The 15,550-nt window shown below is 35.7% G+C and overlaps 1 protein-coding gene across 1 annotated transcript in view; it reads right to left on the bottom strand.

The window, feature by feature from the left end:
• IL1RAPL1 (interleukin 1 receptor accessory protein like 1) overlaps nt 1-15,550 on the bottom strand; it is a 1,339,829-nt gene that overhangs the window by 294,002 nt on the left and 1,030,277 nt on the right. Inside the window, exon 6 of the mRNA XM_053202213.1 lies at nt 14,280-14,354. Within this exon, the coding sequence (XP_053058188.1) occupies nt 14,280-14,354 (75 nt within the window). The remainder of the gene's footprint in view (nt 1-14,279; nt 14,355-15,550) is intronic.

Genomic DNA, 15,550 nt, shown 5'->3' with positions numbered 1-15,550 from the left:
CCATACCTTTTACCTGAAAATGTCTTTAACGGCCGGGAAGCTGACATTTAGTTTGGGGTTGACATTAGGCCCAAGGGTGAGAGACAACATAAGACACAGAGACAGCGGTGAGGTGAATGCAGGTGGAGCTAAGTACGCACCTCAGACACAGAGGGGATGTCAGGAGTGGTTGAGAGGAGAGGCAAGGAAAGGAAGAGTTTTCAGCGTGAGAGAGACTGCACTCAAAGGCATCAGTCTGGCTAGTTCTGGCCCCTCCAAGCTAATGAAGAGACATAATAAAAATGGCAGCTAAATTAATAGGATGTGGACTAACCAAGGACTTTACATAAAATGAATACCGAATATGAAAACTTGGCCCCTGTAGTAACTATCGCTTCATCTCCTTCATTTGGCACAAGCCCCATTACTCCCCCCGCCCAACATTCATGTACTCACATAAACATACAGGCTTCCCTGCCATGGGAGATAGGGCTGAGCTAACGCACCTCACTGTGACGCCATAGCAATCTGTTCAAAATTTAGATCTGTGACCTAAGCTAGGCCCATTGGAATTTCCCCTCAGAGAATCTCCAACTCCAGCTAGACTTCCAGACTCTACTTTTCCTCCTGGGTAGAACTGAGCCGAGCACTGCTTTCACCCTGTGGGCTCGCCCACACCCTGCCACGTTCCGCCTCTAAAAATGGTGACATGCAGAGAGAGGCAGAGAAGAAAAACGGAGAAAATTCGCGCATTGTTCCACTCATCCTTGAGGCCAGTCCCATTCCTGTCACTTGTGATCAGAGCCCTGGTGATGCACTATCAGAACCTGTGATTCCTTAAACATAAATTGTCTTGGCACAGGAAGCTGATAAAAAAAAAAAATCCGCAAATTAACTCTTGCTTGAAATAGCCATCTATTTGAGACAAAAAAGAAACATTTTTGGATTATTTTCCTTCTATATTGTTTATCTGCTTGCTCATTTCTCTATTTTATTTCATGCACATATAATAGTGACTGAAAGAAAATAAAGACCTGTCTACCCTGAATCTGTCAATGATATAATTCTCTCTTGGTTTGACATTTCTTTCACATACAGTAACTGATGTTCTCTGTGACACTTAACTTCACCTGCAGCTACCAGCTCATGTATTCGTCTAATATAAGACTCATTTATTTTATTTATCCCTCATTATATAAAAATGTTACTCCCACTCTCTAATTAGTAGCAAATCCTAATAAATAGCATTGGATGGAAAATAGATTGTTCATGGGAAATAGAGAAGGGTTTTTTTCCCCTGAAAAATAGTCACTACAAATTACATTTATATCTAAAAAAATCCTTGTATAAGTCTTTCTTTAAATATAATATGTGACATATAATTCTCAAGCAAATATCCATACTACTTATAAACAGGCTGTACATAATAAGTAGACTGCATCTGCATAATAGTGTAATTGCATCTCAAGTAATTTTAGCCAAAATGAGGTACATTATTCAGAAAGCATTTAAAATTTTTAATTGATGACTTAAAAGTCTTAAAGTTGCCAAGATAATTGACGTTATCAAATCAGATATTCAGCATTCATCAGAAACACTAAAAGTTTTTTTTAAGGAAGAGAACACAAAAAGACTTACTGAACTTTCCCAAAGCTATTTCACATAATGGCTTCTTACTGAATATTTGTAGTAATAATCTCAAATTTTCCTGAAACTCATCATATCGTAAGTTTCCTATTTCTTGTGATGGCTTGATGTGACAAGATGCGTTCGATTTAATTTTTCCAGAAAAGCAATGCAGTTCCCTTTGTTCTCTTCCTACTCAAAGAGCTGCCAAGTTTCTGTAAACACAATTCTTCAGCAAGCAAGCCTGAGGTGGGTGTCCTGCTTTTATTAAACTAGAAACAAAAATTCTTGGAGACTGAGAAAGCTTGCACCGTGCCTATAAGCTTGATAAGACCGTTGCGAGGAAGTTGAATGGGCGAGGGAATTGCTGACTCTTCTGGAATCCTAAGGAGCTTGAAGCCTTTCTTTCAGGCTCACTGTGGACCAGAAGGCGAAGCGGGAGGTACCTGCTGACCAGACCAATGAAGCAAGACTTCTTCAATACAGTTGAATTTTGGAAAGTAAAAACTCTGATAAGCTTTTAATTTTCTTTTTAAAAATTATTCAATCGGATAATATACGCTATAACTAGATTTTTACGAATTTAAACTAGAAAATTTTTAAAAATCCTTACTGTTTCTGAGAAAGTAACACCGGTCTTGTGTGCAGTGAATTGGAAAAGAGGCCTCTTCAGGAGACTTCACTGTGAGACTCAGGTTTTAAAGCCTTCTGGATATTCTATACCTTGGGCTTATCTTGAATCTTTGGAGTGTACCATTTAGGCACATCTTAAAAGGTGAATGTTTAGGCATTCAGAAAGTAGCACATCAAATTTCAATTTCATCAAATCGAATATACAATTTCAAATCTACAATTTCATTGTATATATATCATATATACATCATTGTATATATATTTTGTCCTATTAAAAAGAAAATCATTCCTAAAAGATATGAATACATTTAAAAAAAATTAAGTGATCAGCTGAAGGAGGTAATGTAACTGGGCATATAAATTCCAGAAGAATCAAAATACAAAATGCTCCCTTTAAACTTGGAAATAAGAACTCTCATCACAATTATAGATGTGGGAAAACAAATGACACCACTGACAGTCATTCTTTAGGGGACATTTCCACAAAACCAAGGCAAAGAAGGTAGTATGATGGCCTTCAAAGTGTCTCCCTTAGGACAATAAAGTGTTTTGTCATAAGTGAACCTGAGATATTCCGGTCAAATAGTCTACACTACCACAGCAATTTTCAAAGAATTAGATGAAAAGAAAATATTGTTCATTCTGAAGCCGGTGAATAAAAGTTAATATTTCCTCAGTGAGAAGGCAAAAAGCCACAATGGGGACGTGAGTTTTCACTGGTAGACAAGGGGAAGTCATATGAAGTGATGGGCGGCTGATCCTTTACCAGGGTTAGTGAGAAATACTGCTTGCAGTTTCATATGGATGAACCTCATCTCAGAAAAATGTAAAACTGTGAGCTACCACAGAGAAAAGTTATGGGGGTGATTCTTCAATTACAAAAGGATTCTTTTTTTAAAAAATTTTTTTTAATGTTCTTATTTATTTTTCAGACAGAGAAAGACAGAGCAGGAGCAGGGGACGGGCAGAGAAAAAGGGAGACACAGAACCCGAAGCAGGCTCCGGGCTCCGAGCTGTCAGCACAGAGCCCCACACGGAGCTCGAACTCACAGAGTGTGAGATCATGACCTGAGCTGAAGTCCGGCGTTCAACGGACTGAGCCACCCAGGCGCCCCGATTACAAGAGGTTTCTTATATAAAATGATTCACCACAGAGTTTCTTTAAATAGCGTATTTCTCTTGTGCATATAAATCTTTCATTGATCATTAGCTGCTTAAGAGAGACTGGGGGACAGAGCCTCTTAAAACTGACATGTTAAGCCACTACTAATTAAAGATCAATCAAAAATGAAAGGAACAACTTCTCAGAAATTATGATGTTTCAATTTACCCACAAATCTGTAGGAACATATTAAGTTAGTAGAGTACGATATGACTGGAATGCTAAGTGTTTTAACGTTAAACCATAAAATAGTGGTATCCTATTTTCATAATCATATTCAAGAACAAGTTATTTTTCATGAAGAGTCTGCATATAATTTAGGAATGCTCAGTTATTTAGCCAAAATTCAGGAGAAAATTTATAGATGAACATCTCTCTTTATATTCAAATTTTAAATGATATGGATCTTTGTATAGTTTCTGTTTTAATGAACGCCAGTCATGTGGTACATACTCTTATTCTGAAACCTCTTTTAGTATTCTGCACCACAATGTCTTTTGATAGGTTTATTTCTGATAAATTGGCATTTACTTTGCGAATTCAAAAGGAGCTCTTGTTAACATAGGATACTCACTGCATGTTTCTATGCTAGTATACTTCAATCATTACGAATGACTCGGAAAGCTTTGTGATAAAGGTGCTTGTCAGAGGAAGAGCAGTATTTTTCTGTAAAATGAATATGACTATCGCCAAAACCTTCAGGAGGAACTTGACAGGCATAATGGTTTGATGCTCTGTTTTGTAAAATTATCCTCATGTCCTTTGTCTTAAGAATATTATATCTGAGTTTCTTTAGTTTAGAAAAATAATGTTTTTCAATCTCACTTTCTCCTTGATGACCATTTATATATTTGTGTGGCATAGCATCCATTACACGGTCATTAAAAAAAAAAAGGGAATACTTTTCTTCTGTTAGAACTATGTATTTACTGGGGCGCCTGGGTGGCTCAGTCAGTTAAGCGGCCGACTCAGGCTCAGGTCATGATCTCGCGGTCCATGAGTTCGAGACCCACGTCGGGCTCTGTGCTGACAGCTCAGAGCCTGGAGCCTGTTTCAGATTCTGTGTCTCCCTCTCTCTGACCCTACCCTGTTCATGCTCTGTCTCTCCCTGTCTCAAAATTAAATAAAACGTTAAAAAAATTAAAAAAAAGAACTATGTATTTACTATATGCACTTGGGTAGACTTATTGAAGTAAGTAATCTAAAATCAGTAACGTCTTTAAGATAAAATCTAATTTCAGTAGAAAAACTTAGTGCGCATGTTGTTGTTAGAGGGGAGATAGAAATTAATTTTCTAAAATATTATCCATCCTATAATGAAGCCCACATCTGCTACCAAAGTATGTTACGCTAGTAAGAATAGAAACATGATCAAGTAATCATTGGCATGCAAAATGCATTTCAGAGATCTTCTATATACAGCATTCAATATATAGCATTAAAATATCTCAACTACTGGGTGCCTGGGTAATTCAGTCCGTTAAGTGGCTGACTCTTGATTTCGGCTCAGGTTATGATCTTACAGCTTGTGGGATTGAGCCCCGCGTTGGGCTTTGTGTTGACCGTGGGAAGCCTGCTTGGGATACTCTCTCTCTCCCTCTCTCTGCCCTTCCCCTGCTCATGCTTGCTCTCTCTCTCAAAATAAATAAGTAAACTTAAAAAAAGAAAACCTCAACTACTAGCAGCAAGGAGGTACTGACTACTTAATATATACCAGGCAATGCACTAATCTTTACATGCATTATCTCATTATATACCCACACTAACTCCATAGACGTGTTTTATCATAGTGCCTTTTTTATCACTTAGGTAAATGAGGGCTGCTTGTTCAAGGTTATACTAGTAGTAAGTGGCAGAGCTGGACTGTCATCTAGGTCTGTGTGACAGAATGTGCTGAAATGGGAATTGGTGTCACATGCCTCCTTTTTATCGCAACCAAAACAATTGAACAACAACAACAATAATAAAACCGTAACAATGATATTAAATTTTCTTTTTGTAAAATTTGAGATATGAAAGCATATAGGAATTTTTGGTCTCTGTTTTGTCATCAGTTAAAGGAAAGATTTGACTTGATAACTACCAAAGCCCCTCTACTTCATAAAATTCCTAAATTTAGAGTTGTGAAGAATTATACATATCTAGTCAACAACATATAAAATAGTACTCTCCATCTTATAACAAAAGAGTAATCTGCATGATTCGTGTCCAAGTCCAACAAACTAGACTGGAACTAGACCAAAATCTGGGAATTTCAATGAACTCTGTATTGGTTTTGTGGCAACACTTTCTCTTGGATCTTTTCTTTCTTCCCATCTTCTCCCCCTTCTGCCCCCTTTCCAAGGTAAGAAAAAGCAGGCGCACTTACATGGTCTCTATTCCAGTTTTTAATGCATCTTAACAAGCACTTGAGCTGCCTTCCAAATTTTCAGATATCAATGACCCATAGCAGCTGTTCTAACCTCCATCTCCATCTTTCTTTGGGTTTCAAGCCTGTCAAGCATTAGACCTTGAGCATTTAACACTTAAAAAAGGAAGTGTGACTTCTGCTTAGATAGCAATTTTTAATGCAAACATTCAAGTTGCATTTTTACCCAGCCTATTTCTCCTCTCTAGCGCTAAAAGAAGACTTTGATTTTGAAATCTGTGAGATTCATATAAGTTGCGGCATATAATGATCCTAGAATACTAATAGTAGGTTCCATTTGTTGATTTCTCATTTGCTTAAGGATATGAAATAGTAACTAAATACTGATATGAGAAATATTTCTCCTCAGGTTAGAATCATAATTTTTAAGGTGCTTTTGCTTGCAAAAGTAAGCTATCAGACCACAACAGCTGTCAAAAGTTATTACTTTCATTTATCATGGCATGATAAATTTGGATTGAGTAGAACTGAATGCCATCACTTTATATAATTATAATACCAGTTTTTATTTGCTTTTACATGCTTTAATTATGATGCCTATTTGTCCAGAAGCTCCAATTTATGCCTAACAAGCTTTATGTCAGTCAATAGAGCCATGTTGATCTGCCCATCTTTCTTAAGCCGGCAACAAGTACATCATTTTTCATCTAAAACTTGGACCGTGGATATACATGTTTTCATCCAGAGTGAAAGGAAAGTTTTATGGGTTATTTTATACGAGTCTGTCAGTGAAAATATGTCTTGTAAATTCCCTATGTGGCAATAAGAATAAAGTCAAAAACAACCAGAAGAGTAAATGTGCATGGACAAACTCAGTCAACACTAACTTCCCTACCTCTTGGAAACGAAGGTCCCATATGCATCACTTTCATGACTCAGCAACAAAGTATTTTTTTAGCATCAACAGTATTATATGCCACTTTCAGAATTACGTATCAAATTGAACACCTGAATTATTCCTTGTTTCTAAGATACTGATAATAAGTACAGTAAAATCTTGGTTTGCAAGCATAATTCATTCCGGAAACATGCGGGTAATCCATAAACACTTGTATATTAAAGTGAATTTCAAGAACCATTGGCTCAGTTGTGGTCATGTGACATCTGGCATCATGGACGGCTCGTATTGCAAGACGTCGCTCATTTACCAAGTTAAAATTTATTAGAAATGTTTGCTTCTTACGGAACACTCAGAGAACAACTTACTTGCAATCCCAAGTTTTCCTGTATTTCCCTCCCTGAAAAAGGAAACAAAGAGGCTTCACAATTTTAGTCAGAGTAGTAACTATTCAGAAAAATATGTTTTGTTTCAAGTTTTTAAAATATACACCTAGCTAGCAAATATTAGATAATAATTCCCTATCGTGTCTCCTTGGATTAAAAACTCAACTAGTGGGGCTTGTGGGTAGCTCCAGTGGTTAAGTGTCCAGCTCTTGGTTTCAGCTTAGGTCATGATATCACCGTTCATGAGTTCGAGTCCTACACTGGGCTCTGAGCTGGCAGCACACAGCCTGCTTAGGATCCTCTCTCTCTCTCTCTTTCAAAATAAATAAACTTAAAAAATTCAACTAGTGTATTTGTAGTAAAACACATTCCAGGCACAATATATTTATATACATAGTTCCAGGACATATAAGGCTCTGAGTTATGGAATGAATAAGTCATGGGAATAAAAGATACAGTACAAGGGAATATAGTCAATTGTATCATAATAGTGTTGTACGGTGACAGATGGTAGTTACACTTGTAGTGAGCCCAGCATAATGTATTGAGTTGATGAATCACTATGTTGTATACGTGAAACTAATGCAATATCGTGTGTCAACTCTACTAAAGAAAAAGCAATGAAGTTGAGCATGTTTTCAATAACTAATTATTTTAGCATCACAGTAAATTGAATGTATAATTTGCATGACAAGGAGTTTTCCTATAAAGATATCAGTCAGGATCTATTATATAAGATATGAACATTTTTCCTTCAGTCTAGTTGAAATTTAAAATTTTGCAAACTATAATATGGTAAAATAGGGTAAGATGTGCTAGTTAAGTTCCAGTGTGCCATTTTATTTTAATTAGCCTGTAGCTAAATTGGATAGTTACATGTATGTGTGTCTCTTTACTTGGACAGATAACGAAAAATCTGAAGTTTCAATATTGTCATCAACCACTTTCCTCTGCAGGTTAACATGTGGGGAATTCTTATTTCCTCAGATATAGAAGTGTTTGTTTTTTTAACAAAGTTAACAAACATATTCGATATTAAAGAAAAATAAGAGCAATACTGGGCAGGTTACTCAATTCAGTGTCATTATTTTCTTTTACAGAAAATTTGGAGATGTGTGCCTTTTGTGGCATGCACACCATGTCATCAATTAGTATGTATTGGCATTTCCTGTGCCTACAGTACATTATCAGATTACTGTGAGCTTTATTAAGAGACATAGAATCTAGAGAAAGTTCTCAGTTGAGTGTTAGTATAAGCAGGAGAAGAAAGCAGAGAATGTAAACATTCAATTAGGTTTCCATATTTCATCAACCATAGGCATTTGCCTAAACAGACTAGATTCATTTGAAATCCTCCAAATGTGGCTAATTCTGAAAAAGGAGAGGCCACTTGTATGCAATGAGTAGAGAGTGAGAGAAAGAGGTAAGAAGGGAGAGGAAGAAGTAATTCCTAAATCAAAGGAAATCGACTTTCCCTTCAAAAACACTACATTACAAAGATGTATAATGTTATTGATCTTATCAAAGGTTAAAAAGTTATTATACTCATTAGAACTCTAAACTGTAAAACCTGTTAGAACTAATAAATGAATTGAGTAAAGTTGCAGGATACAAAATCAACGCACACAAATTCGTTGCTTTTCTAAACACTAATAATTAACTCTATGAAAGAGGTATTAAGAAAGCAATCCCACTTACAACTACATCAAAAAGAATGAAATACCTAGGAATAAGTTTAACCCAGCAGGTGAAAGACCTGTATATTGAAAAATGTAATACATTAATGAAATAAATTGAAGACAAAAATAAATAAATATATAAGTAAAAAGATACTCTGTGTTCATGGATTGGAAGAATTAATATTGTTAAAATCTCCAAACTTCCCAAAGCAACATACAGATTTAATGCAATCCCTACAAAATTCCAATTGGATTTTTCACAAAAATAGAACAATCAATTCAAAAATTTGTATGGAACCACAAAAGACTACCAATAGCAAATGCCATCTTGAGAAAGAACAACAAAGCTGGAGGCATCGTGGCGGATTTCAAACTATGTTACAGAATTAGAGTAATTAAGAAGTATGTATTGGCATAAAAACAGACAGAGATCAATGGAAAAGAATAGAGAGCCCTGAAATGACCCCCCACGTATATATTCTATTAATTTATGAAAAAGGAGCCAAGCAGTATGCAATGGGAAAAAACTCAATCTCTTTAATAAATGGTATTGGGAAAACTGGATTTCTATCTTACACCATACACAAACATTAACTCAAAATGGGTTACCAGCTTGAATGTAAGACTTGAAACCATAAAACTTCGAAAGGAAAAACAAAGGCCATAAGCTCCTTGATATTGGTTTTGACATGGAATTTTTGGATCTGACCCCAAAAGCAAAAGAAACAAAGGCAAAAATATACAAGTGGGATAACATCAAACTAAAAGGCTTCTGCATGGCAAAGGAAGCCATTCACAAAACAAAAAGGAAACCTAATGAATCAGAGAAAATAATTACAAATCATGTCTCTGAGGAGCTAATATTCAGAATATACAAAGAACTCAGACAACTTAATAATACCAACAATAAAAACACCCCCAAAGTGATTTTAAAAGTTGACAGAAGATCTGAATAGACATTGCTCAAAGAAGGCATACAAATGGCCAACAGGAACATAAAAAGATGCTCCACATTATTAACCATCAGGGAAATGCAAACAAAACCACAATGAGAAATCACCTCACACCTGTCAGAAAGGCTACTATGACAAAGACAACAAATAATAAATGTTGACAAAGATGTTGAAAAAAGGGAACCTTGTGCACTGCTGGTGGGAATGTAAATGGGTGCAACCACTATGGAAAACAGTACGGAGTTTCCTCAAAAAATTAAAAATTTTTGTTAAAATTTTGTTAAAATTAAAAGTTAAAAAAAACTACCATATGAGCTGGCAATTCCACTTCAGGGTATTCATATGAAGATAATGAAAACAATAATTTGAAAAGATATACACATCTGCAAGTTCATTACAGCATTGTTTTCAATAGTCAAGATATGGAAACAACCGTGTCCATCAGTGGATGAATGGATAAAGAAGATGTGGTATAAATATACAATGCAATACTACTCAGCCATTAAAAAGATTGAAATCTTGCAATTTGTGACAGCCTGGATGGACTGTGAAGGTACTAAGCTAAGTGAAATAAGTCAGAGAAAAAGTATGATCTCTCTTACATTTGGAATCTAAAAAAAAGAAAAAACAAAACCCAAAATGAAACAAAAAACAAGTTCAAAGATTCAGAGAACAGACTGGTAGTTGCAAGAGGCGGGGGGCTAGACAGTGGGAGAAGTGGGTGAGCCTTTTTTTTTTTTTAGTTTAAACAAGTTGAATTGAAAACATTTTAAAATGTATTATAGCCATTATATACTTCTGGTGAGAGTGTATACAACTTCTTTGGTAAGAATTCTGAAAATATAGCAAGAAACTTTAATAAAATCAGTTACTTTTACAAGTATTTTTCCTTTTAGGAATGTGACCTGTTGAAATAATTATAAAGTTAAGGGAAAATGTATAGGTGAAGATCACCACATCATTATTTAGGATGATGAAATTTGGAAAAATCCAAATTTCCAGCAATACATATAAAATTATAGGACCTTCACATGGATATCATGTGGCCATTAAAAATATTTTGTTTAGTATTTTTAATAGAATATTTAATTTAATATTTAATACAACCATAAGAGACTTAATTATAGAGAACAAACTAAGGGTTGCTAGAGGTGAGGGGTGGGGGGAAGGGCTAAATGGGTGATGGGCATTAATTAAGGAGGGCATTTGTTGGGATGAGCACTGGGTATTATACGTAGGTGGTGAATCACTGAATTCTACTCCTGAAATCAATACTACACTATATGTCAACTAACGTCAATTTAAATAAAACCTGGAATAAGAAAAAGCAGCAGAATGTTATTACAACGTAAAGAAACAAGATTTTTTTCCTGTATTTCTCAAAATTTCTACCAGTAACCTGTATAATGATTTTATAAGCAAAAAACAAACTTTAAATAAAGTGAAAGTTTGAAAGTCTGGTAATGATGAACATCCTCTGTCCTGGGAGGTTCTGAAAATGGGTTCCTGGCCATAACGAGAAGGCCACATCTTTGACTGACATCCTCAAGGCTCAACCTTAGCAAGATTACGGCATCTGTCTTTTGATGCCCTTGATTACCGCGCCTTGAAAGGATCAAGTGAGGCTCACCTCCTAGACACCTTCAGAATTGTACAGCATGATTTCTGGGATTTTACCCAAGAAAGTGCTGTCCAGACGTTTGCTGATGTCTGAAAGTTATTCAAAAAGGACAAAGTTCTTTTCTCACATTGTGAAGTAACACACTGATGCCACTTAGAGTGGAAATGCTAGGCTGTAACCACATTAAAAGTGATTAAAATTCAAACCCACCAATTTACATATTTTATATGAATTGAGTTACTATTATATATTTATATTATATATATTTGTTCTTTGCTTCTTTGTGCCTTTTCCTTTCTACACTGGAATGGTTTAAATGATCGCTATCATAATCTTTCCAGTTTTTGAGAAGATGAAGGAATTGGGAGGAATAGGAAGCCACAAGGGACACAGAAAGTGAAAGGTGGGCACAGCCCACAAATGGCAGAGGAAGGAGAACCTGGTGATGAAAACAAATCCATGCATCTTATGATTTAATCTATAACATTATTATTATTAAGTTTTATATATTTACAGACAAACTGGAGAACTGATGGGTTTATAGTTATCAAGGTCAGATGGATGTGTGTATAAGTTTGCCAGGACGTTCACGTTAGGTCACCAGACATATACCAACTCAGCTTTGTGTAGTCACTGATGATTGTTCTTATAATGTAGTCCATATGGTAGTTTTATTATCCTCTGAGGTCAAGCCTCAATTTAGGACAAGGTTGAGTCAGACCCCTGAGCTCCTGGCCAGTGAAACTCTTGGAGATTCTCACCTTCTCCTAAGAGTAGGCACCACCAAGATCTCCATCACTGGTCCCGGCCATCCTCCTTACTCCTGCCCCATGAAACTTCATTCAGTCCCCCTTTCTTAGGATATAACACATTTGGCCCTATTGAAATTGACAGCTTTTTCAAATCTAGAAAGGCAAAAATTCAATTCCCAGGAGGTGAAAAATCTAAGTACATATTGTAGAAAATGAATATATTTTAGACACCTGGAGTTTTTTTTTGTTTTTTGTTTTTGTTTTTTTTTGGTCCTTAAGATTACTTCCTATTTTCACTTACCCTTTGTGATCAGCCGTTCACCTACTCCAATACTATTGCAGTAACAACACTTTTGAATATGCTATTCGCAAAGGTAGTTTTTTCAAATCTACTGTTGGTCCCAAAATTCAAGGACTCTGGTTAAATTTCTCTAACTAGTAAATAATTTATCCTACACACTGAGAACTGGAATCAGAACGTACGATGAAACAAAAGTTGTTTAAAAGAATTCAAATCCCAAGTTGATGTCTCTAGTTACTTGGTTTTAAAGAGAACTCATGTTCCTTTGGCAGTGGTAATAAAGGAGTTAGGGTACTTCTCAGAGCATTTTGCTAACACACATGCCCATCTTTCTTCAAATGAATATACAGTGGAAACTTGCAATTTGCATAAGAAATTTTCATACTTTCACAACTATTTGATTAGTCTTTATAATTTTTGTTCAATAAAAAGTATTTTTTAACAAAGAAAGTTTTACAAATGATTCCATTGTGTAGAACACATTAGTAGAACGGAGAGAACACTAGATAATATAGGGAAACCCAATTGGCAACCATCAATCATACAATTCTTTTAATCATGTTGTCAAGGAAAGAGCCACAATTAATTTCAATTTCACTATGGTCCTACTTGGTAACTGGTACCATAAACCGTTTCTTCTTTACCAAGAACGTTTCGTATAACTCCTGACAAATACATACTCTTTGGAGTTACTGAAAGGTCTGTATGAGTGTGGCCACTCAGGAGAATCTACATTTCAAAATTTCCTCAGAAAGTGGCACTAAAATCTAATATACTTCAATATACCATAACATGAGTAAAGAGCATGATGCAATTTTAATATATGTTTGTTTCATAAACTTGCCTTAATGATGCTTAATGACAATTAGAGTACTACTTGCATGTATATGGCATCAATTCAAGGGCTTGGGGTTTACCATCAAAAAAGCATATTGATACCGTGACTTGTATAAATCCTATACATGCTCATGCCTTAAGTTACTAAATATATCCAATGTTAGAAATCTGCTGACTATAATAATTTTATAGGTTCTAAAACCATCACACGTTTTTTTGCACTGTAGCTTTGAATATGCTATTCGCAAAGATTCATCAGTAATCTTAAAGATGATTTACAACTTTAAATTCTCACTCCAAAAACAATAATAACATTAATAACTTAAGGGATGGGCTATCGATTCCTTTTTAGTTGTATACAGTAAAGCATTTCTACTGTCAAGTGGTTAGTGTAGGAAAAAGTTCCTTAAAAAACATAAATATATGGTTAAAATTATACTGAACATAGATAAACCACTAGAAATTCTAGACTGAACCCTAAAATAATTATGTCAGATTCCGATGTGTTGATAACTGGATATTTACCAAAGCATTTTGTCCATGTTCTTATGTCTTAAACCTGTTGGTCCTTTACCCAAAAGCCACTTGCTCACATTTTATTAAATATTATCCATAACTTAAGTAGCATAATGTCCTTTCCATTTAATTAGATAAAAATGATTTTTAACTGTGATAGTCACATTTATCTTAATGAACCTGTACCTTTTCTCCCCATTTTCAAAAATTGTATTTTAATGTTTTAATGGTATATTGTAAGTCAAAGAGTTCCATAGTGCCCATTGTAAAACCAATTCAAGCCTTATAAAACAACAACATAATGCCACCAGTAAAACCTTCAGCCCATCTCATTTCCTAACAACCACCTAAAAAACATATGAGTTCTTATATCCATATGTCCAGCTTGGTCCTAATACATACACTGTGGGGGATGGAATGGGCCATGTTTGCTGGTATTTTCTAATTTTGCTCCCTTTAAGTACACATAAGTTTAGCTTAGAGTATTACATCAGGGTACAATCTAGGCTTATTAACTGTCAGACTGTATTGAGAGAAGTGTATTAACTGGAATTAAGGAATTACTCACCCAGCTGAGTCTCCTGAATTGTCAGTTTACCTTCCACAGGATACAAAAGCTTGGGTGGCTTATCAGTCAGAGGGGCTGAAAAACAATAATAACGATACAGACTTATAGTTATGCTGCATGAACTGAATGATAGAACACAATTTATTTTCCCAAATATTTTTCATTCTCACAGTAGTGTGTCAAAGCATTCTACCAGGTAATGACTTACATATTGCAGGTAGTACCTTCAGGCGAGCTGAAAAGCTATTAGACTGTACACAAGTCAAATATAACATTTCCAAATTGACACTCACATGACTGTTGAAGTCCGAATCAGGATTGGCCAGTCCTTAAGAACATATGACTGTGCTTCATCAAATTTTTTCAACTTGCACCTTGTTTTCTGTTTTAAAGGGTACCCCATGTTTTCCCTGTGTTAATTAAAGCTACACATGATATCTGTATTGTGCATTTCAATGATTTGGGGGGCATAATGTCTTATTCTTCTTAATCCCTTTCCAAGTTTTCATACCCTGGATCACACTGCCTCATACCCATAACTTACAAATTAGATTAAGTATTTCTTACACACACAGTCTCTAAATGGGATAGCAATGTGGCATTCAATTAGTACAAGTACAAGCTGCACACTCAAACATGCACATAAACATTCACCAAGATAATATTTGAAATGGTACCTTCCATTTACTCAAAACCCTTTATTACTATTATCCATTACATTTTGTAGTATTTGTTGCTAGTTTGCATGATATACTCTCTTTGATTTTTCAGCTTCCACACATTTCTGCTGTGCACTCTCATTGATTTATCAATTATCAGCCTATGGATCTAAGAGTGTACTATTAAGCATCTTGAAGACAGGTATTCCCATTGCAGACTTCATTCCTCGCTAAACTAGACTGTCTGGAATTTAGACAAACAGGCAGTTGTCCTTCATTAAGCCTCCCTCCCTCCCCTCTCTTATTGAATCTCCCAGGTCCCTTGAAACCTGTCGCTGCAACTTCCACTCTGTAACAAGTACAGAAATGATCAATTAAGGGTTGCTGAACTAAAATGTTTTCACTTCGAGGGCTTTATTCCTTCCTTGCCAGGAGGACATGCCAGTTTGGGTGAAAACAGGAAGGCTGATCTAGACAGTGGTGCCTGGAGTTGGCTATGTGTCCTCATCGCCAGAGGATTCAAGAATTCAATCTGCTTTGGCAGCTCACCTTCATCTCTCTTTAACAGAAAACACAGTGCCAGTGAATCATGCACCCCCAACGCAGAAAAAC

The sequence above is a fragment of the Acinonyx jubatus genome, chromosome X, assembly GCF_027475565.1.
Source record: "Acinonyx jubatus isolate Ajub_Pintada_27869175 chromosome X, VMU_Ajub_asm_v1.0, whole genome shotgun sequence".
Classification (NCBI taxonomy): domain Eukaryota; kingdom Metazoa; phylum Chordata; class Mammalia; order Carnivora; family Felidae; genus Acinonyx; species Acinonyx jubatus.
This window is presented reverse-complemented; position numbering and strand designations above follow the sequence as displayed.